This window comes from Gossypium arboreum, chromosome 13 (genome assembly GCF_025698485.1).
Source record: "Gossypium arboreum isolate Shixiya-1 chromosome 13, ASM2569848v2, whole genome shotgun sequence".
Lineage (NCBI taxonomy): Eukaryota > Viridiplantae > Streptophyta > Magnoliopsida > Malvales > Malvaceae > Gossypium > Gossypium arboreum.
This window is the reverse complement of record NC_069082.1, coordinates 29,083,866-29,106,062: the sequence shown is the minus strand read 5'-3', so window position 1 is coordinate 29,106,062 and position 22,197 is coordinate 29,083,866. Positions and strand designations below refer to the sequence as shown.

Genomic DNA, 22,197 nt, shown 5'->3' with positions numbered 1-22,197 from the left:
TGAAAGGCTAATATGTTGTCTATCAAGTCCAATTGGAGAGATCCTTTGTCTTGGGCATCAAAGTAGATGACTTAAAAAATATATACACATAAATGTGACTGACTGAACTGGTAATACATCGGACTAGACCAGAGAAGAATAGATTATGAATCCATTTATGGATTTATTCACTTGTGACATTTATAGTGTGGCATACCTAAATCCTGAGTGGATGACAGACTATATATGTGTGACTCATATCCTTTGATGTAAGTAAAAGCCTGAATTCAAATAAATAACGAACCGAAAGCTAGAGTGTTAGGTATACGACTTCTACAGTATGTAGCATCATTCACAATAGTGGAATTTATAGCCCGAGACATAGGTAAATGATATCCTATAACACCCCATGCCCGATCGATCACCAGGTCCAAACTACAGGATGCAACAGTCGTTGCTAGAGCAACTACTGTCAAATAAATCATAATTAAAACATTTGAATATCATTCATGCTATAAACACTTTCATGTAACAATATATAATCAATTTTGAGCCTTAATCGAGCTTGCAAAAACTCTAAAGACGAACCAAGTACGAAACAATTCTAGTAGAAGAAGTCACAAAAAACCAAAGAGGCAACTCAAATTAGGACTAAAATGTAAAGGTTTCAAATATTAAATCTGGTACCCTAGTTCGAATCTTTTTAATTTTATTTCTCATGCTTCTATCATAAAAAAATAACTATCAAACACGTTTTAACTATTTTCATTATTGAAAACAAATTTCTATTTCTATTTACCAAACGTATTTTTAGTTTTCAAAAGAAAATGAAAAGTGTTTTCTAAAATGAAAACAAATTAAATATCTTATAGTTTGTTTGATAAATCATTGAAGATCAAAATTTTTAACATTTATTTTTTTAATTGTGTTTGATAATTATCTTAATTTTTAAATAACATCAAATTTTCAACAAAAGTGTTGAATACAATAAGTAAATAGTAGTTACTTATCGTTGTCACGTCGAGTTCAAGCTTTAATTTCCTTTAACGAAAATGAAAAATCTAAATTTTATAAAAGTTACTTAATTTTTTATAAAAGGAAATTGAGTTTTATTAAGAAAAAGAATATAATCATTTAAATACATAAAAAATATTAAAACTTCAAAATATTATAAAATAAAAGAAAGAGAATAAAGAACAAAGAGAATGGGAGAGAAAGAGAGTGTGTTTTATTGATCAATCGAATCATTTATAATGCTTCTTTAAAGTCTATATTTATAGACATAAGAAGTATAAATGAAATAGAACTCTACTTCTAACTACTATTAGAGTTTTAAGTACATCAAAACTTATCTTAATCTTGATGGATATCCACTTAATAAAATATTTATAACGCTCCCCCTAGGAAGTCCATTTGTAGATAATGTGTCTCGTTAAAACCTTACTAAGATAAAAAACTTATGGAAAAAAATTCTAGTGAAGGAAAAGAGTACACATATCTATAATACACATAATATGCTATCTCATTAAAAACCTTACTAGGAAAACCTAATGGGACAAAACCTCGATTAAGAGAAAAAGAGTACAGTGCATATTTAATCTCCCTCATGAAACCATCACATAATTTCTCATATTCTACGTATTCAATCTTGAATACGAGTTTTTCAAATGATTATTTGAATATATTTGCTAAGTATTTATATCATCATTCTTTTGAAAGTCATGAGTGGGGAAAACTTTTGGGGAAATATATTTTGATCTCTTAAGGAGTTTCAACAATAATCATAGTAAACTTTAATCATGATTCTTCTATAAAAACACAAATAGGTATTTTGGATCATTTTATAATCCTCCTTCAACTACTATTCACTAAGTCAAATTTACCACATATGTCCGAATTATTGCAATTCATATAAATGAACAATTTCCTGAGAATTTTAATATACTTCTAGCATTCTAAATCCTTCAAGGATTTTAATATAAACTTTACTATATAGTGATTCATAAAAGGTTGTAACAACAACCATTAGACGCAAGTTAAATCTTTTATGATTATCAATTTCATAATATATCTAAAGGTTGTTGCAGTCATCACAAAAGAATATTAAATCTTTTCATAATCAATGTCAGGACTTAGCGAAAAACTTCATATTTTTATTCCACTTTTGCAAAACTACTTCATTTGCGCCTTCACTGGCTTTATACATTTAGATATTTGGACTACTAGTCTAAAAACTCCATAAATTTAATTGTACTGGAGTTGCGTATTTCTATTTTGAACAATTTATTTCATATCTATATTTCTCAATAGATTTCTTCAAGATTCTCCTTTTATTTCAGTATTTCAACAATAATATTGCATGCAAAACCATTGTCGACCAGTTTTATTATCGGTTCGACATTTTCTCGAATTGACATAACTTATCGAGATCTCTTATTTTCACTATTTTAATCTTTAGTTACAAGTACCTAAATCTCTTTTAGAGTTTTTGTAACGCCCTAAATTTGGACATAGAAGTATTGGGCCTTTAGTATGGGTCTGTAAGGAGGTGGTATAGAAGTATTTAATTGTACAAGGAAATGACACAATTAAATGTCTGCTTTAGTGGTTAATAGCCCTGAGAAGTGTTGGAGAAATCTTGGGTTCAAACCTAGGCTTTAGAAAATATTTTGGTTTTAAGTGAATAAAACCCTGGGTGCTTGGATGAAGGTCTTTTAAATTATTGTGGTAAATAAATGACACAAGAAAGCTTGTGGTCTAGTGGTTGTGGCGTCATTAAGGTTGCAAGGGAGCCTGGGTTCAAGTCTTGGCTCTTGCAATTTATTTTGGTTTTTCTTTTAAAGGAACCTGGACTTTGGCCTATAGACCTTATAATTAATTAAGGATAAAATATGACACAAAAAGACCATGTGGTGGAGTGGCAAGGTGGCATGTTATGTAATTGTGAGGTCTAAGGTTCAAGTCTTAGGATGTGCAGAGGAATATTTATTTTGCTGTTTGAGCTGTGTAGGAGATGGAGTTGGACTGGAACTCTGTTGTTGAAATGGTCATAAGAAAACAAGGAATTTTTTAAAGTAATCCCACATCGGGAAGCTAACATGGGATCGTGGACTACTTCAGTGCGTTTTCATAAAGAGGTGTGTATTTACGCCCTTCTTTGTTGGAAGTCGAAAAAAGCTGAAAAGTCGAAACCTCGGCATTCGGGGCCTCACGAGCGTGTGAACGCATGTGGGGCGAGCCAAGCCCACAAGTCATGGGCGATAGACTGTAGAGGCCGCCACGAGCGTTCTCGTGTACTGGGGCTGTTCTGGGCCTCAATGGGCCCCGTGGGCCCGCTTGTGTAAACTTCACTGATAAGTGGGATGTAGATAGATTTGTCATGTCGCGCACGCGACTTAGGTAGTTCTGGGTCACGTTAGGCCTAGATGGGCCATGTGGGCCCAATGGGCTCGTGGGCCCTACACGGATTGAATCTGCAACTTGTGACAATTATTGGACTGGGCTATATAGGTCACATAGTCGTATCTAGATTTGGGCTAAATGGGCCACACCGGCTTGTGGGATCTTGGGCCAGGTCGTGTGATCCACACAAGCAAGGCCATTTTGGGTCGTGTTGGCCCACACGGGCGTATGAGCCCAAATTGTTTGAAATGTTCTGCAAGGTTGCACGGGTTGCCCAAGTCAACTGTGACCTGATTGTAGGGTCGGTAAGCGTTACCTAGACCCTTATACTCTAATCTGATACTAAGATGTATGTAAAAGCATGATAATTAAAGCATGTGTATCTGTTCTGATGTGATGATGATGTTATGATTTGATATCTGCTTACGAGCATGCCATATTATTCTGTTGCATTGCATTGGGTTGGATTGTTGTGAAGTGAAGGGAGACTGAAAGGCTTTTAGCCTACTATCTGGTAGCTATGTTGCATATATCAGATATGTGCCATTTTACGGTACCATTTGGTGTGTAGGGTTGGATAGGTTGATTTTATCCCCATACTTAGTGTGTAGGGCTGAATGGTTCGATTCTATCCCCAAATGGTATGTTGGGTTAGACGAAGATGGTGTGCAGGGTTAGATTGGATAGCATGCATCCATATATTCACACATTCTATTTTGTTATTGAGATGGGCTAGGCCCAATTGATTTTGTTATGGGCTGTGACCCAAATGATATTGGAACGGGTTTTGGCCCACGTATGCTTTGAACTAGACTGTACTGTTACTGTTAAAGGGCTCTGGCCCAAACTGTTTCTGTTTCTGTATACTGACTATTACTCTAGTAAGGGGATTATACACTGAGTTTTCATAAACTCACCTCATTTATTAACTGTGTAGGTAATCCCCAGCGTTAGGTGGATCGATGTCGCAAAGGGACTCAGAAACTGTAACACCTCGATTTAGACCTTAATCAGAACGGTGGTTTCGAGACCACGAATCTGATTTAGAAAAATATTTAAAAATTATTTTCTGTGTTTATTTTGTGTGAATTTACATCTGTGAAATTTTCGTGCTTAAATTTTATTGTTTGAGTGTTTGATTGATTAGAGGACTTAATCGCGTAAAATAAAAATTTAGTGGTTATTTCTAAAAGAGACCTAATTGTTAATGGCTTTATTAATGAAAGCCTTTAAGTTATAAATAGCCCATTTATTTACTAGTGGGACGGTGGTAGGCAAAAATTATATAATTTTATATTATTTCATTAAGGTTATATGTAAATTAAACTTTAATTTGTAATAAGATATAATAAGATATAATATATATATCATAAAGCATAAAAGTGAAAGCCATTTTATGTTCATTGACTTACTGAATGGACGACTAAGGGCTTATGTTATATGGCTTTATTATAAATGTAATAAGGTTAATTTAGGAAACCAATAATATATGTTATTATAATATAAAGAAATAAAAAAAATCAAAGCCATTTATGTGTTCATTCTTTATTTTCTTGCCGAAGCTAAAACAAAGAAAAGAAATAAAAGAAGTTAGGGTTTCGTCATCTCTTAAGTTCAATTAAGGTATGTGTTTAGCTCGGTTTTTTATAATTTTTACGTTTTTGAGATCGTTGCTTCGAGTACTACAAAACCCATGTTTAAATTTTTAATTTTGATGAATATTTTGAGTTATGCCATTAATGAGAGCTTGTGATTTTTATTGTTTGATGGTGAAATATGAAAGATAGGTGTTGGGTTAATATATTTTATATTGGAATTTTTTATGATTTTGAGTAATTAGGACTTGATTGCAAAAATAAAAATTTAAGGGACTAAATTATGAAATTGATGGAAAATATGGACTTGTATGTATAGGGAGCATTCAGCCTAATTAGAATGTAGCCAAATTTTGTGTATTTTGTGTTTTGTGCAATAGGGACTAAATTGTAAAAATTGTAAACATTAGGGGTAAAATGATAATTTACCTCTATATGTGTTTTTAGACTAAATTGAATGAAAATATGTTTGAATGAGCTTAATTTGAATATTTTTAGATCAAGAACTAAAGAAATCGAATTTGGATCGGGGAAAAACAAAAGTTGTCGACTAGCTGCCCGATTCCATTTTGTACCGTCCGAGATAAGTTTATAAGCAAATAGACGTGTTTATCATTAAATTAATGTTATAATTATATGCTGTTATAGAATATTAGAATTTAATTGTACTATGGCCGAATGTGGAATAATGTGGCTACCACACTTTCGAGTTCAATTTGACCGAGATACGACGTCCGAAAGCCCCGTATGAACCTTAGGAATAGTTAGGATACATATGTCATGACATAGGATTCCGATATATGTGTGCGAGTAAGACCATGGCATCGATATGTGGTTTCGATATGTGTTTTCGAGTAAGACCCTGTCTGGGACAGTGGCATCAATATATGACTACATGTAAGACCACGTCTAGGACGTTGGTAGCGTACGACTTGTGTGATTATCTGAGTGTTCCATCCAATTCCGAATGGTTCATCAGGCAGAGGTATAATGAGAACACATGTGTAAAACAAACTATAGATCAAGTGAGAATTTATTTATTATTTATTTGAACAAAGGTAAGTAAACACCTTGGTTATTTGTTACAAATCTTGTAAGTAAAAAAAAATATGTGTATTTGATATGTGTATTTATTTGTGATTGACTAGCAAGCATGTTATAATAGTTCTTACGTGTATGTGATTAAGTGATGAGGTACAAATTCGGTTATATGGTTAATATATGCAAGTAGAAGTATAATAAATCACATGAGTTCGTGTTTGTGCATGTGAACTAAATATGTATTATATATTCGGATATGAAGATTAAAAGTCAATTTATATGAATTTTGGTGATATAAATATTCGGTCAAGGTGATAACATAAATATATATATAAAAGAGGAATATTTATTATATGTTTAAATACATACTTAGTATGAATATATGTATTTATAAACGGTTGAATATATATGTGGTATGATAAAATAATTTGGTTCTGTTTAGTTGTATTGACTAATTTTATTTGATTGTTTGTTTGTTTATAGCTTACTAAGCTATCATAGCTTACTGTGTATATTGTTTTTATTTCTATAGATTAGAAGTCAAGCTGCAAGCTCGAGGACTGTCAGCCAAGCTCATCACACTATCAACTATTTTGGTATCTCTTAGCTAAACTTAAATTATAGCATGTATAGACTAGCTTTGAGATTGAATATTTTGAGAAATGTTGTAAATTAGTCATGCGAAAATGGCTTAATTACCTTGCTTGACTTGTTTTTAGTTTAGTTGTGGTTAAAGTTTATTTTGATTGAGATTTGTTATGCCATGAATATATATGTGTGTAAACTGTGCTTAGTGATCATAAGTCAAGCTTAGTCCTTGATTTTGAATGTGATATGATAAAATCGGCTATAAGCTTGTTAAAATGTTATGTATGTGTTTCATAATATTATACGACATGTATGTGAATTCATTTATTATGTTTAGTCACAATCTACATGTTTTTTTTTTTTTTTATTAGACTGTATTAACGAATTCGAATGTTGGTAAGGTACTAATGAAAGCTAGTAAACGTATGAGACTCCCAATATAAGGATTCGGCGATAAAATAGTTTGGGTACGGTGTGTGTGTTTTAATATGTTTAGATTGTTTAATAATGTGTATATTAAGTGCAGCATTATTTTATTGATGGGTAGTAGTGATCTAGTTTATTTAATTCGATTATTAAGTGGCAGGTAATGTATGTGGTTCACGTTTAGCCTAATGTATTAATTGTTGTATACATATATATATTCGGCTTGTGGAATAACATGAATAATCGGTCATGTAGTGCATTGTTAAGTTATGAAATTATTATTATAAATCGTGAAGCCAGGTTGTAAAAAGGATAGAAAATATATGATATTAACCTTGTAGCACAATTATGCATTAAACTATGTCATGCGCATATGACACTTTTAACTTGTTATTTATTTTATTTTATTTTATTTTAATGCTTTGAATATCTGTCAAGTGTTTATGAATATAGAAGCATATTACATTTTTCATATGATTATAGAAATTGATAAATAAATGTTAAAAGTGAGTGCATATTGTGATATATCTATACATACATATATGTATAAATATTTATTTTATTACATTAGAATGACGTATTTATTTGTAAACCTATGAAGTGAAATGTTCTCTTTTAAGAAATGTGTTATTTTAGTTTTAAATTTTAAATACTCTCAAGACATGTGTTTTCGATTAATTATATAATTCATATGTAATTGTTTAAGAATGTACTTCAGTTTGTAATAATTTTAATTAACCTTTGAGACTTACGTTTGTGAATAATTGTACATATATATGCATGTGTTCGTTTGAGATTATGTTTTAACTTAATAATGCCTTATGACCCTATTCCGGTGAAGGATAGGGGTTAGGGGTGTTACAGAGACGACCACACAACTACACATGTTTTTCTATTTCGTCTATTCAGTTAAGCACTTTGGTTTTTGATTTGGGTTGTATTAAGGCCTCTTTATTTTCTTAACTTTTTATTTGGGAAATTTATTTAGTATGCTTAATATCTGTTAGAAGTAGGGCACGATTTTTCAAAACAACAACTGGTTTTCAAAATAACAGGTTTCCGCAACTGTTTAAAAGTAAGCTTCCGCAACAAGTAAGGTTTTAAGGGAATTAACGTTTCACAAGTTTTAAAATGGCCAAAGGTTTTGAGTAGTAAGAAGGGTTTTCAATGAGAACATGGTTTTCGAAAAATACTTCATTGTGACACGCCAGATTTCGACCTAACTTCTGGACCGGGTTTGGGGCGTTACAGTTTTAGTTATTAATTATGTCTTAGGTCTCTTTTGGAGTACCCGTCTCCACTATATGACCATCTAGAAGAATTTTTATCTTTGAAATTGACTAATCTATTATTTATTCTAATTGATTGTCCTACTGGGGCTTTGATTCAAAATATTAGAAGTTATATAAAACTTGGTTATTCTCATTAAGTTTGTGAATACATCTGACTTGTAATAAAGTGAGTTATCCTTTGTGAACTTCTGGTTCAAATTACTCTCTATAAGGATCTAGATAATGATAACTCATTACAAGTAGCTATTTGATTCAGCTTTTATTTCTTCCCCCTAATATCGGGAAAACTATCAAATCAAAATAGTAATCATAAATCATGTCATAATTGAATCTTCAAAACATTTAAAACATCTAATAATACAAGGAGACTTGTAATTAATATATATTCTCAACTTCCTTTGAGAATTCACTCATCTTTGTGCGTTGTGGTGGAGCAATTGGAAAATATACACACAAAAAAATTCAAATATGGGAAATATTTATCTCTTAACCAAAAATCAATTATAATGGGGAGTATTTATAACTTATTGGCTTGATGTGTACAACATGTAAATCAACATAATCTCATGTTAAAATAGGAAGGTTAGTTATCATTAGTAATTGTTTAGATATTAATAAGAGGCCGTCAATCAATAATTTCTCTAAACCATTAGATGCATAAATAACAAACTTTTACAAAAGTTTTTCAAACTCATATATAACAATCAATAAGAGACTGAGATATAAACTCATCAGCATTAGCAAGAGGAATTGCCTTAATTGCATAATCTGAAATTAATTATTTAAACAAGTAATTTTGCAAACGAAAGGTTACAAATTAATAACACATATGTGATTATTTTGCAGATTCATCTACCAAAATCATATAATATTAAAATCATCCACATAGTGGATGAATGGGCCCATATTCATTTTAGAAATGCAAGACATTAAATCTCAACTTTAGCTAGTGAGTTTCTAATAATCAATTTTCAATTAGAACAAGCAACAAATGAGAATTTTCTTTAAATTAAAGAATCTTCTGATTCTTTAATGAATGTCCATATGAATTCTCGATTAATTTTCGCATCATATATGATTCAGAATAGTATAACCAGTCACGCAAAGTAGCAAATGTATTTGTATCAATAAACTTCTGTTTTACTTTAACATGCATTTTGATTGTACTAATAATGTCAATATAAATTGTGACAAATTGATACTTTTACTATCATTCCTTTTACTTTGTATTCATATATAAGTATTATTGTGACATTTACTACTAGAAATGTCTAAATCAATGTGAAGTTTATAATGCCACTAAGTCAACAACATAAATATAATTTTCAAACAATTATATGCAATATTCGCTTCGAGAATATGCCGAATCTTCAAATATCTAAAAGAAATTATTATAAAATTTATTATATTTATTACGACATTCACGTCAAGGAATTTGCAAAAGTAATTCAAACAATAATTGAAGCATATTTAATATTTCGACCAATAAAATTATATAGATATCATCTGTTTCAAGGAATGATAAATTAATATAAATTATTGAACATTCTGTACTAAGAATAAATATTTGGCAATATTTTGAATCATTCATCTTTTTCTTCTCTATTTGTCAATAATGACAATAAGTCCAATTTTCATAATTGTTATGAATTGCTACATTCACTTTCAAGAATGGAGCAAAACTGGTAGAACAAATAACTCGTTATTTTTTTTAGTTATAATGAAATATGAGATCAATTCAAAATACTTTTAAAGCCCTTTTAACAAGAGTTTTGCATAATTAATTAACTACCAAGAATAACCAGCTAGGTCATGTATAAAAAAAACCTAATTTAAATATATCACATCTCAAACATAAAAAAATGACATAATAAATAACTAGCAATTTTTTTCTTTCATAATCATCATCATAAACATGCATGAAATTTAATTCAAAATTCAACCATTCATGCTCATAGAACTTTTCATTTACAATTGCTTATGTCATTTCTCTAAATAATTAACACATGGAATAATATAAAACATATAAACTACTACCTTTAACAATTCTTTAAACTAAATCAAATTCAATAACCATAAAATTCATTGGTTATTAATGGGAAGATAAATTCATGTTTTTAATGTATATATTTTTGGCTAATTATCGAATAAGATGCTACTAAACTTGAGTTTTTTTTATCAGGAATGAAGTTAGTGTGCTGAAATTCAAATTCATATCAAGAGAGGCTAAATTGGAACAAAAAAAAAAAAGAAGATGGCTAGATTGAAAGGGTGAAGATTTAAAGTTGGTTGGATTAAGATTGAAGGGTTGAAGATTAAAAAAATGGTTGGATAAAGATCAAATTATTTTTTATATTGTTAAAATTTCTATAATTAGTTTAAACTTTATCTTTAGTTTAAATTTAATTTTTAAATTTTGATTTATCTAGTGATAATGTTTAGGAAAAATCTAACTAAATTTTAGCATTAGAAGTATGCATAAATACCTGGTGGCAATATCCATTGGACAAACTTGGCTTTGAATATAAAAGAATCCCTTTCTTTCTTTTCAAATTCTGCGTCGGAATACATTTTGCATTCTGCCAAAATTTTTTTCCCAATTTCAATAATTTGGTTATTTTGCATTCCAAGCCCTTCCCCCTTTCCACTGTCCACTTTCTACAATTTCCATTAAAAGCCACTTCCATACTCCATCTAGCATGATTTATTTCAAGATTAACTAAGTCTCTTTTAGCCTTAGTCCGGTTATCGCTCCGACAAAATAATTGTGAGATATGAACCCACACTAAATACTTTGTAATTTGGTATTTACTATCTCTCCGGTATATGGGATAGTAAAAATTCGTCCCTTAAAGTTGATTCGATTTCAACTCAAAAAGCATGCGTTGGGTTAGAGTCGTTTGACGTACAATTGGGAAGTTGAGTCAGTCATGTTGTATTCAAAATCCCGCGAACAAGTTGCCGTGTCCAAGTGAGAAAAGCTAGTCGGATTCCGTCAAGGGAGATAGTAACCAAATTTAAATGACCCACACGGTTGATGTCGTTGATTCGAGTTGGGCTTTTTAGATTGCAAGGCTGCTGAAGTCTTAAATTATGGGCACGTGTCACGTAGTTAGAAATTCGACAAGGGTTAATTTGTAGGTCGTACCAGAACCATCTACAAGAGGAAAAGCTAGTGGTTTGAGGTGTCCTCAATTGTTATAACTAACTTATCGGTTGGAAGGAAAAACTTTTTTCAAGGATCGGTTCAAGCTCAGGGTGTACCGAGGCTAAGGCTAAGTTTTAAAATATTTTATTTACCCATTTATTTTATTTGCTTAAATTTATTTTTGAAATTTCGAATTTTTTTTCATTTTATTACCTTACATACTTATTTTATTTGCTCTATCAACTTAAACACCTTTTTTTTTTTTTCAGCTTGCAACGCACAGGTTGTGGGCACAACTGTACCGCGACAATAATTTTAGTCACGAGAAAAAGTCAATTGGATAACCAGTCCTTATGAATTTGACTCTACTTCTCTCTATTGCTATTTAATGTTATTTTATCTTGGGAATTTATATTTGGTGGTTTCGATGCCCATTATTTATTAACATAAATTTGCATACTAAATATGTTTTAATCAAATATATTATTTAATTATAAAACCTACTATAGCAACATAAATAAATCAAATTTTAATCAAATTTCAAGCATATTTAATAACAATAATTTAATTATAAAAAATTTATTCATCCAAATATCATGCATACTATAATTTAATATAAGAATCTCAATTTAAAAGAAACCTTAAAGTAATAATTTTGTTTTTCATAAAAATAATTTTACCATAAATCAATCAACAAAAGAGAAAAACATATCCACGTAAGGATTATATAATTTTTTTTTTCATAAAAGTGCATAAAAAAATTTAGAGATTTATGTGTACCTGAGTGGTTAAAGGCTTTAAGATTACCCATAGTGCACGGGCCTCAATTCAAATAGCAACAGTTCTAAGAGACAATCGACAACAGTAAAATTTGAGATATTTTTGTGACTTACGAAGAAAAACAATTAAAAAAGAATCATGCCGAGAACATATTATAAAATAAAAAATAGAATAAAAAACAAAGAGAATGAGATAACAAAGAGTGAGTGTATTTTATTGATCAATTAAAATCATCTACAATGCTTCTGATTACTATTAAAATACATCAAAATTTATCTCAATCTTAATTCATATCCACTTAATAAAATATTCATAACATAAAATAATATATATTATATGCGACACTACGATAAATCCGAAGTACATAACAGAGTTGGTGAGTGTACAATCAATGCAAGTTCGGATCCTGTCTGCTCCATGTTTCCCTATTTTCACCATTGATTTTTCAATGTTGGTTTACGTCCCTATGAACTCACGACCTTTGCAACTGTCCCACTTACACCTTCAAAACTTCGCGACTGATTTGACGACAAATAATGGAATTTGCCCCCTTTCATCTATACCTACACTTCTTTTTCCTTCACCCTTCAATCAATTTATATCATTTCATGTGCATCCTACCCTCAAATTTAAACCTTGAACCCCCTACCATGATTTCACAATCCCTTTCTTTAATCAAAAAGGGCTTTTCCCTTCATCTTAAAACAAACCATCCGCCCTGTCCGGCTACCGCCTTTCCATCTCTGTATTTCTTTTCTTCCTCCTCCTCCTCCTTCGACCCTCCGCCCAAACTCCATCACCAAGAAACCACTGCCATGGCAACGTTCTTCATGTTTTCAACTTAGAATCCACAAATCCCGACATTTCTTACCACCGTGGCCCGAACAGAATGAAATTGATCCAAGATATGGTGTGGAGAAGAGACTTGCCCCCTCAGGGCCTAACTCTCTTCACAACTAAGTAAAGAACTCAGCTGAACTCATAAAATAAGCTGTACTATCATCATACAGTAGCTAATTCCAAATACATGGTTCGAAGGGGAAGAATGCAACGAGACTGTAGTTAAAAAAATGCAGCCGCAGTGTAACGCCTTCGGCATCTGCGACAATGATATTGCAATCGTGTCCAGGACGAAGTCCACAACTGCCATTTCCCATTAATTTCATTATAAAATTGACTTTGGACTGTGAAGAATATATTGATAGGGTTTGGAGGGAAGGGAAGAGACCCCTCTAGGGACCATGCATGCATGTATGTAGCCTTGCCATATATAAATATGTTTAACTTATAGAAGTCATGCATCTTATGTAAATTAGGGATGAATATTTCAAAGAGGTGACATTGGAATGCAACTAATATTTTTTTATCTCTTCTTTTTTGGAAAAACTTTCAAGTTGCAATATTTTTGTATATAGAATAGTGGGTTGAATAAATGGCTAGAGTATATGCTTTATTTGTTCTTGTTGCAAAGGTTTTTTTTTTTTTTTTTTTTACAATTTCTCCTACTTTCTTGTAAAATGTTTTTTTATATGAGATGGTGGTTGGTGCAGGATGCCCGGCTTCTTCGATAAAAGTTTGCAAAGTATCATTTGCTAAAAACCGACAAATTCGGAGTGTTTGACAAGGTAAATTATATCCAACACTACGCATGGTTGGTTATAGCATTGTATTTTAGTGTCTAATATTATTTTGAAAAATAAATATTTATTTTAGATTCATTAATATTACATTTCAATAAAAATATAAAAAAATCATTATTGATATTTTGTTAGTAAATTTTAATTTAAATAATAATGTTATTTATTTGAATCAAATTTCAATAAAAGATAATTATAAATTATAAATGAGGATTAAAACAACATTTGATTCTGAAAGTGATTTTTTTTTAACATTGACTTCTCGATTCAACCGTTAAAAATTCAAATTATATTTAAAAATAATAATAATAAACAAAAATAAATATTTAAACTAACTAAAATCCGATCCAAATGGTTCTTTAACCGACTTTTAACAAGTTCAATCATTCCGGTTCAATTCCAGCCACCCAATATCTGAGAAGCTTTCTTTGTAAGCTGAAATTATAGCAACAAAAATAAAGTAGAATCATTTTTAGCTTAACAAAACAAGATTCTTCTCAAACCTTATTTGCTTTTCAGGAAAGAAACCTTCTTAAAAATGCTTCAAACACATTAAAATTTAACATCAAAAGGATGTAGACAGATAAGACGTTTCTTTATAAATATCCAACTCAACCTTTGCATGCAAACCAAATTATCCAAAGCTTGCATGCTATTACCAAACCATCACAATTCTTCCTTCTCAATTATATCTCCTTTCAAATAAAAGCAGTCCCCTCCATTGCCCACCATTGATTCATTTCTCTATAAATAAAAAAGTTCCAAGATTTATTCAAAGAAATTCATCCGAAGCAATGGAGAATTTTATGAAGCAGATGAGGTAAATTCTATTTTCTTTTCGATGGTTTGATTTTCATACACCGACAATAGAGTTTTTAATTTCACTAACAAGTCGAGAATTCATCATAAATCCAAAACGGCTTATTAAATTCCACTTTTTTTTCGTTTTAGATATGGAAATGTAGGCATTGCACTAATTTTCTTCTATAGAACTTAATCCATAATAAATGCATTAACCAAGAAAAAAATATATATAGCTGTGGCAGATGAGCTTGTGTAAAAGAAAATTAAAACTATATATGTTCAGGGAACTTACTATTCACTGTGTATAAGATTTTGAAATCTTTAGGAATCTGCTTCCATTTGACTGATCGTTTATGCCAGGGGGAGATTTTCTGGTGCCGAACATGGAAAAACAGAGGAGTCGAGCAGTATTAGAAACCAACGGATGCCACCACAAAAAACTCGATCTTTCAAAGCAGGTAAAAGTTCTTAATGAGCAGATAATCTTAAAAGAACATGGAAATATTTTATACATTATCCATTTTCCCTTGCCTTTTCAACCTGAAGGTGAACTTTAAATGATGTTCCTCTTTGTACCAAAAAGAACATTCCTTCTGCATCATCGTTTTCAAGAGAAATCATGTACAAGTTGAGGAAACTATAACCGATGTTAATTTTGGATTTGCCAGAGAGAACTCAAAACTGGTTTGGAAAACCATTTTCTGGCAAAATGACAAGTTGGAATGACGACTCAAACCATAAACCAGAGCAAGTACTTGCAGTTGCAGCTGCAGCTGCTACATATGTCATTAACTCAATTGCAGAACCAAGCATCCAGGACCAGAAGAAGACCAGTGCAGGTCTTGGACCCTCTTTGACCAGAGATAAGAGCAGAAAGGAAGATAAGTCATTTTCAACATCGAAACCTGGCACTGTATCCAAACAATTCTCAGGTAGAGACTCAAAGCATGAGAATTCGAATTCTGATATCCATGTTGTAAGAGTATTATGAACTTCTAGTTTCTGCTGCTGTTTAACCAAAAGATATTAACAGGCAAGGGTTCGACAAAAGGATCAGGAAGTGCAGAAAGTAAAGTGGCAGTGCCTGATGGCATGGATGATAACGAAACTAAATCTGCTCCATCACTTAAAAGACCTCTTACTTTTGCAGATTACTTAGGCAACACTAGCGTTACGAAACAAAGAAGTTCTTCTAAACCTGATATGCTTTCCAGTCAAACAGAAAGTGCAGCACTAAAACCTGATGTCTCCACCATAAAACCAGCAAGCACAGCACCAAAACCTGATCATCCTGCCATTAGAACTGCAGCAGGAAGACCTGAGGAGCCTCCTACCATAGAGCCAAGGCCAGAAACAGAGCAGACAAAAGCAGAGGATTGGGAGAAGGATGAGATGGCCAAGATCAAAGAACGGTAAATAGAGTATTTATTGCTAACTTATTAAGTAGTATTGAATAATAATAACCAATCAGCACCAATTTATTAAAGGAAGAAAGCAACTAAACTGCATTGAAACAACAAATGCCATGCAACATAAAATTGTCCACTTAAATTCAGAAGCAAATAATATCATATCATCCACTTCCTAACAGATAGATTACAGGTATAAGAAGTTGAATAGCACTATACTTGCCTGGGAGGAAAAGAAGAAGAAGAAAGCCAAGAACAAGCTGGACAGAACAGAGGTGAGACTTATTTTCCTTTCCTTAAATCAAACTAATTCTTAGAAACTAATAGCTTATTTCTTGAGGCATCAGAGTGGATTAGAGCGAAAGAGAGCACGGGCATTACTAAAATTTAAAAATGAAATGGAATATATCAAACAAGCTGTGGCTGGAGCAAGAGCACAGGCAGAGGCCAGCCAGAAAAAAGATGAGCTTAAAGCAAAGGAAAAGGCAAATATAATTAGAAAAACAGGAGAGGTTCCAAGGGCATGCTTCTGCTGCTGAATGTACCAAATCATGTAGCATCCTGAGTTTTAAGTAACACTCCATCTTGTTCATTATGCACTCTCTGCAGTAGAAAAACACCTTCATGTCTCCATTACATAGTAGATCTCAAGTAACAAGACAAGAATGAGATAGTAATTAGAAAGCAGAACCATTTCAATTGTTAATGAGATGGAAGTACTAGATATGAGCCCAAGTAAAAGGCAGGATACCCCCATTCCCCTTTTCTCTTTGAAGTTACCATCAAGATGACAACTAAACCAAAAAATTGGGTTGTTTGTTCATTCTTGTATGATCAAAAACCAGTTAAAAGATAGTAACCAATGTGAAAAAAGCTGCAATGAGAATTAGGCAACCAGCAAAACCATTTACCTGACTGCTGAATCAAGCTTGCAACAATACAAAGCAGCAAAAACAGAGAAATATCTATATCAAATTGCAGAAAAATTAATTATGACAATTAAGAGAGAGATAGAGAGAGGATATAACCACTACAAACTGCACATTATTTTCTTTTGGGAACTCAAGCTTGTACAACAGGTTAGCAGCCACTTCAATGGCATCTAATTCAAGGACAAGACCACAATTTCAAAAAAAAAAAAGCCTATGAGACATTTCAAGTCATACTCCATCATGAAAACAATATATTAATCTGAAAGGTTTTCGTTAGAAATCATAATCTCTTAGACCTTCGAAGTATGAAAGCAACATCTCATGAGGCTATTTCTCTTACCAACCTATTCAACATAGGGAATGCAAAGTACATCACCAACAAAGACGGGACAGCAAAAACAACCGTCACCAGTAAGTAAAGTAATAAGATAACAACACTCCCTGGTATTGCAAAGAAAACAATCATAAGGAGCATGATGACCAATGGGAACTTGGTTGTAAGGTGAACAAAGAAATACAACGACTTATAAAGTGAGAAACGATGATGCCTCTCCACGTTACTACTGCCACCATTATCTCCAGACCGAATTTGTTGAGAACCATGAGCATATAACTCCCTCCTAACAACACCACTGCTAGCTTGATTTCCCAGCATTAGATTACACTGATTATCCCCAGGCGAAGCTCTCCTCACAACACCATATCTATCACCATTCAAGCTCTCAATCATCCATAGAAGGAAGAAATTCTTGCTAGGGAACTTGAGGTTCCCTTTATAAACAAGGCGGAGCGATAGCAAGTGGCACCATGGGCAAGAAACGAACAAAGGGATCTCGAATTGAGAAGTGGGGAGTTTCAAAACAGCAGGTTGAAGCCCCAAGATGCAGTTTTGGCAAAGGGTATGACCGCACCATAAAACATAAGGAACATTCTCAACGATGTTGAAAGATTCCCAACAAATGGGACATTCCAACCCTTCATCTCTACTACCATTAGAACATACATCATCGTCTGAAAACTCGGAACAAGCTCGACTCGACTCTTTTGAATTCTTTAACCCAATGCTTGCAATGGCGTTAGAAGCAAAACCCCACATACTGACAGAAAAAAAAAAGTAAGAATGATAACAACAGAGAAAAACTGTAACCAAGTAACCAACTAATAAGTCGAAAAAACCCACAATTTCATTTTCTATAAAACACGAATTGAATCTTAGAAAACATGGGGGGGGGGATTCAAAAAAAAAAGATCGACCGATAAACAGATGAAAACCAAGAAAAAAGATTTGGAACTTGTAGAAAAATGGAATCATAAAATTAAGGGATTCGTGAGAACGAAAATAAAAAAGAAGTAGAAAATTTTTACCTTAAAAGTTGGCTGAATTTTGAAGAGAAAAGGAAGGAGGGATCGTTGGGAGCAGAGAGAGAAAGAGATCGAAGTCTGATAAGAAAAGGATTAGAAGTCAAAACAAAAGTAGGACTTCGCTTTAGACGCCGCTCAAACGTCGTCGCTTTTGCATCCTCTCAAACCCAATCACTGGAACTTTATTATCATTTTGCTTAATACATTATTTGATACATGTATTTATATATAAATATTATATTTGTATTCGTAAAGGTTATATATTTTGATAATTAAATATAACGGTACTAATATTTTAATATTTAATTGAGTTTTAAAATTAATTTGTTTAAATAAATTTTACTTTACGACATATTCAAACTAACATTTAAGACTCAAGAAAATGTTAAGATGATAGAAGGACTTGATTGATTTATCAACGATACTTTTAACATTCTTTTAGAACACTGTCAAATTTAAAACAGATTTAAAACTTAAAACATAATTTAAAGATTTTTTGGTGCAATAAACTCGCATCTAAATACATCATAAAACTCTAACATTAATATTTTTTAAAATTGAAAATGAAAAAAATAAAGTTTGATGCTCTAGGTTTAAATGTTTAATTTCTATTTTTTTTAAATTGACACATGTCGTCATGTTATTGGTCGTCAATGCTATGTCAATGTATTTTAACGGTTTCCATATTTAGGTATCATTTATGTTTAAAAATCAATTTAGTTACCAAGTAGGTATAAGTTGCTAAGTTCAATACCTCTTTATATATTAACCCTAAATCAAATAATGTTAATTCAAATTTGAGTTAAAAGTGAAATTTCTTTTTCAAAGAATTAATTGAATTCAATTTTTGAATGGATAAGCTACATTTGTAGTCACCCAGCTATTGGTAAGAATTTTTTTATCACCCAAATATAAAAAGTTACAAAAATGATCACTCAACTATTCAAAATTTCCTTTTTTGGTCATCAACCAGTAAATGGCTAATGAAAAGAAAACATGATAGCTTTTAAAATTGGCATAATAGTAAATTTAATCTTCAACATTTTTACATTGGGTTAATTTTGTCTTGATTCTTAAAATTTAACCCTCAATGTTTACACATTGTGTAATTTGATCCTTTTTTTTAATTATATTTTATTTTGACATTTTCACCTAAAAGCTAAAAAAATCTATCAACTAAATTTGATAGGAAATATATCAAAACGGAAACACTTGAAAATCTAATATAATAATGTTAATTTTTCTTGTTCTTTTAAAATTAATCCTCAATGTCACAAATTAAAAAAATTGCAAAAAAAGACCAATTTACACAATGTGTAAGTGTTGAGGGTTTTTTTAAAATCAAGATTAAATTGACATAATGTATAAATATTGAAGGTTAAAGTCTCTATTATGTCAATTTTAAAAGTTGTCAAGTTATTTTTCATTAGTAAATTAACGATTGGTGACCAAAAAAGAAAATTTGGATGACCAAAAAAGAAAAATTAAATTATTAAGTGACCATTTTATAACATTTTATAATGGAATGACAAAAAATATTTATTATTAACTGAATGATTATTGGTATAATTTACCCTTTTTAAATTTAGCGCTAATTAATGACTTGGCCACACATTTTGGTTCGCCTTTGTCAGCTTTTTTTTTTTGTAATAAAAAGGTAGAATCAATTATAAACTAACAGAAATAACATCTGAAGTTGAAAATAAAGACTCTATATCTAAACGAATCTAATCAGAAACTTTAGCCGGGGGAACATGAAATACTCGTGGGCCAAAAGGGAATGCCTTCATTAAGCCTGCCTGTATGTGGGATGCAAAATTCGCATTTCTTGTAACACCCCCTAACCCCAAGCCGTCACCGGAATAGGGCTACGAGGCATTACTGAACTTATACACTAACATTTATACAAAACCGAGTCATAAACTTTACATTTCAGATCAATTCTTATCAAATTTCATCTTAAAGTCCTTAATATGGGCCTACGGGGCCCTATATATGTTTTAGAAGTGATTTGAGACTAACCGAGAACTTTGGAAAATTTTCCTTGAAGATAGGGGCACATGCTCGTATGGCTTGGGACACGCCCGTGTGGCCTGGAACATGCCCGTGTGGCTTGCCCAAGTGCAGATTCTGACTTTTCCACACGGCCTGGGCACACGCCCATATGATTTGGCCGTGTGAAAAGATAATTTTTGACCATTTTAAAGCTATTTTCACATACTAAACACACTATATTCATGCCCAAAACATTTACTTGTATATTTCAATCTAATATCATTCTTTTTATCCATTTCCTGTACCTAAATACAATTATACACTAATAGAATCCAACCAATCAATTATTTCAAACCAAAACATGTATATTTCATTTTCCAATCACAAAACATCACATTCAACATAGTTTGCATACTTAACTATTCATATAATTACATTACTAAATCAAATCCTATACATGACATATAAATCAAAAATTTGTTTAACAAAATCTATCAGAGTAAATCTGGATAGTGTGATCCTTGTTGTAGATCTGATCCTCTGTATATATATAAGTCAATCTACAAAACAAATAACATACACAAGTAAGCTTATAGAAGCTTAGTAAGCTCATAGGCATAATCTCACAAATCTTACCAAATATTGTACACAATCATATATTTATTAGCTTATCTAATTCATCCTACAAATCACAATTTCATTAATAAACTCATTTGGATAATTTCCATGTTGCTATTCACGAACTTAATTCTTTTGGGCCCATTTCTTATTTATTTCCATTGTCAAATTAGGGAACAATAATGGAATTGAGTGCTTCATTATCACATTGCCATAGTAAACTATGGACTTTCACATTGTCACACATCACACACCGAAGCCATAGCCCTGCCATGGTCTTACACGGATCACATATCATACCGATGCCATATCCCAGATATTGTCTTATACAGAATCACATTATCACATCACACCGATGCCATAGCCCAACTATGGTCTTATACGGGAACACAAATCACATTGTACCGATGCCATAGCCCAGCTATGGTCTTATACGGAATCATATATCTCATCTTTTCCGTTAATTCATTATAGTTATAAAATGAAAGCACTCAAATCATTGTTCCAACTAATTTGCTCTTTTAGTTACACATTATTCATTAGTTAATACAATTTGATAATATTCATCTACAATAAAATACTTTAACAATCATAAGATTTTCATATCAAACATTGAACTTTGCCATATGAACTTACCTGAGCTAATTTGCAAAAGTCGTAGAAATTCAGAGACTATTCTTGAATTTTCTCATTTCCACGATTCACTTCGTTTTCTTGATCTATAATTATAAAATCATTCCTTCATTAGCATCTATTTCAATTCCATTCTATTTCACAATTTATGCCCTTAATTTTCAAATTTACACAATTACCCCAATCTTTTCAATTTTTACAATTTAGTCCCTGCTCAATTCATTCATAAATTAAACTAATTCCTTTCAAATATCATTTTATCTAAACCATACAAACTACTTCACAGACTTTGACATTCCAAGATTCAACACAAAACTCTAATTCCAACAACTTTCACAATTAGGTCCTAAAATAAATTTTTATGCAAATCTTTTCATAAAATCATCATATAATGAAATTAAAACCTTAATTACATGATAAATCATCATAAAATTTCAGCACTCACTCATGGTAACTTTCTAAAATATTCATAAAAGCAAAGACTATTGAATTAGATATTAGGACCTAGTTGCAAAAGTCTCAAAATCACAAGAAATAATCAAGAATTGAGCTTACA

The 22,197-nt window shown here is 31.6% G+C and overlaps 2 protein-coding genes and 1 long non-coding RNA gene across 3 annotated transcripts; 2 read left to right on the top strand and 1 right to left on the bottom strand.

Annotated features, from left to right (window-relative positions):
• The first annotated feature begins 4,913 nt into the window (after positions 1-4,913).
• Positions 4,914-6,886, top strand: LOC128286620 (uncharacterized). The gene is made up of 2 exons (XR_008277240.1): positions 4,914-5,004; positions 6,550-6,886. It is a non-coding gene; the product is annotated as an uncharacterized LOC128286620 (long non-coding RNA).
• Positions 6,887-14,595: 7,709 nt separating this feature from the next.
• On the top strand, positions 14,596-16,954 carry LOC108461422 (uncharacterized). Its single transcript, XM_017761266.2, has 6 exons — positions 14,596-14,708; positions 15,053-15,150; positions 15,361-15,624; positions 15,726-16,104; positions 16,295-16,376; positions 16,449-16,954. Exons 1-6 carry the CDS (start codon positions 14,683-14,685, stop codon positions 16,638-16,640), a joined length of 1,041 nt encoding a protein of 346 aa, XP_017616755.1. The 5' UTR covers positions 14,596-14,682; the 3' UTR covers positions 16,641-16,954.
• A 300-nt stretch (positions 16,955-17,254) lies between these two features.
• LOC108461421 (uncharacterized) lies at positions 17,255-18,567 on the bottom strand. The gene is made up of 2 exons (XM_017761265.2): positions 18,399-18,567; positions 17,255-18,130 (listed from the first exon to the last, which is right to left on the bottom strand). Exon 2 carries the CDS (start codon positions 18,127-18,129, stop codon positions 17,353-17,355), a length of 777 nt encoding a protein of 258 aa, XP_017616754.1. The 5' UTR covers position 18,130; positions 18,399-18,567; the 3' UTR covers positions 17,255-17,352.
• Between the last annotated feature and the right edge of the window lie 3,630 nt (positions 18,568-22,197).

Excerpts from the sequence above, each read along its gene's own strand:
- LOC108461422 (XM_017761266.2), top strand. The coding sequence starts at position 14,683 with ATGGAGAATTTTATGAAGCAGATGAG. Across the intron at positions 15,151-15,360 it reads AACTCGATCTTTCAAAGCAG|AGAGAACTCAAAACTGGTTT; the intron begins GTAAAAGTTCTT and ends TGGATTTGCCAG. Across the intron at positions 16,377-16,448 it reads ACAAGCTGGACAGAACAGAG|AGTGGATTAGAGCGAAAGAG; the intron begins GTGAGACTTATT and ends TTGAGGCATCAG.
- LOC108461421 (XM_017761265.2), bottom strand. The coding sequence starts at position 18,129 with ATGTGGGGTTTTGCTTCTAACGCCATTGCAAGCATTGGGTTAAAGAAT.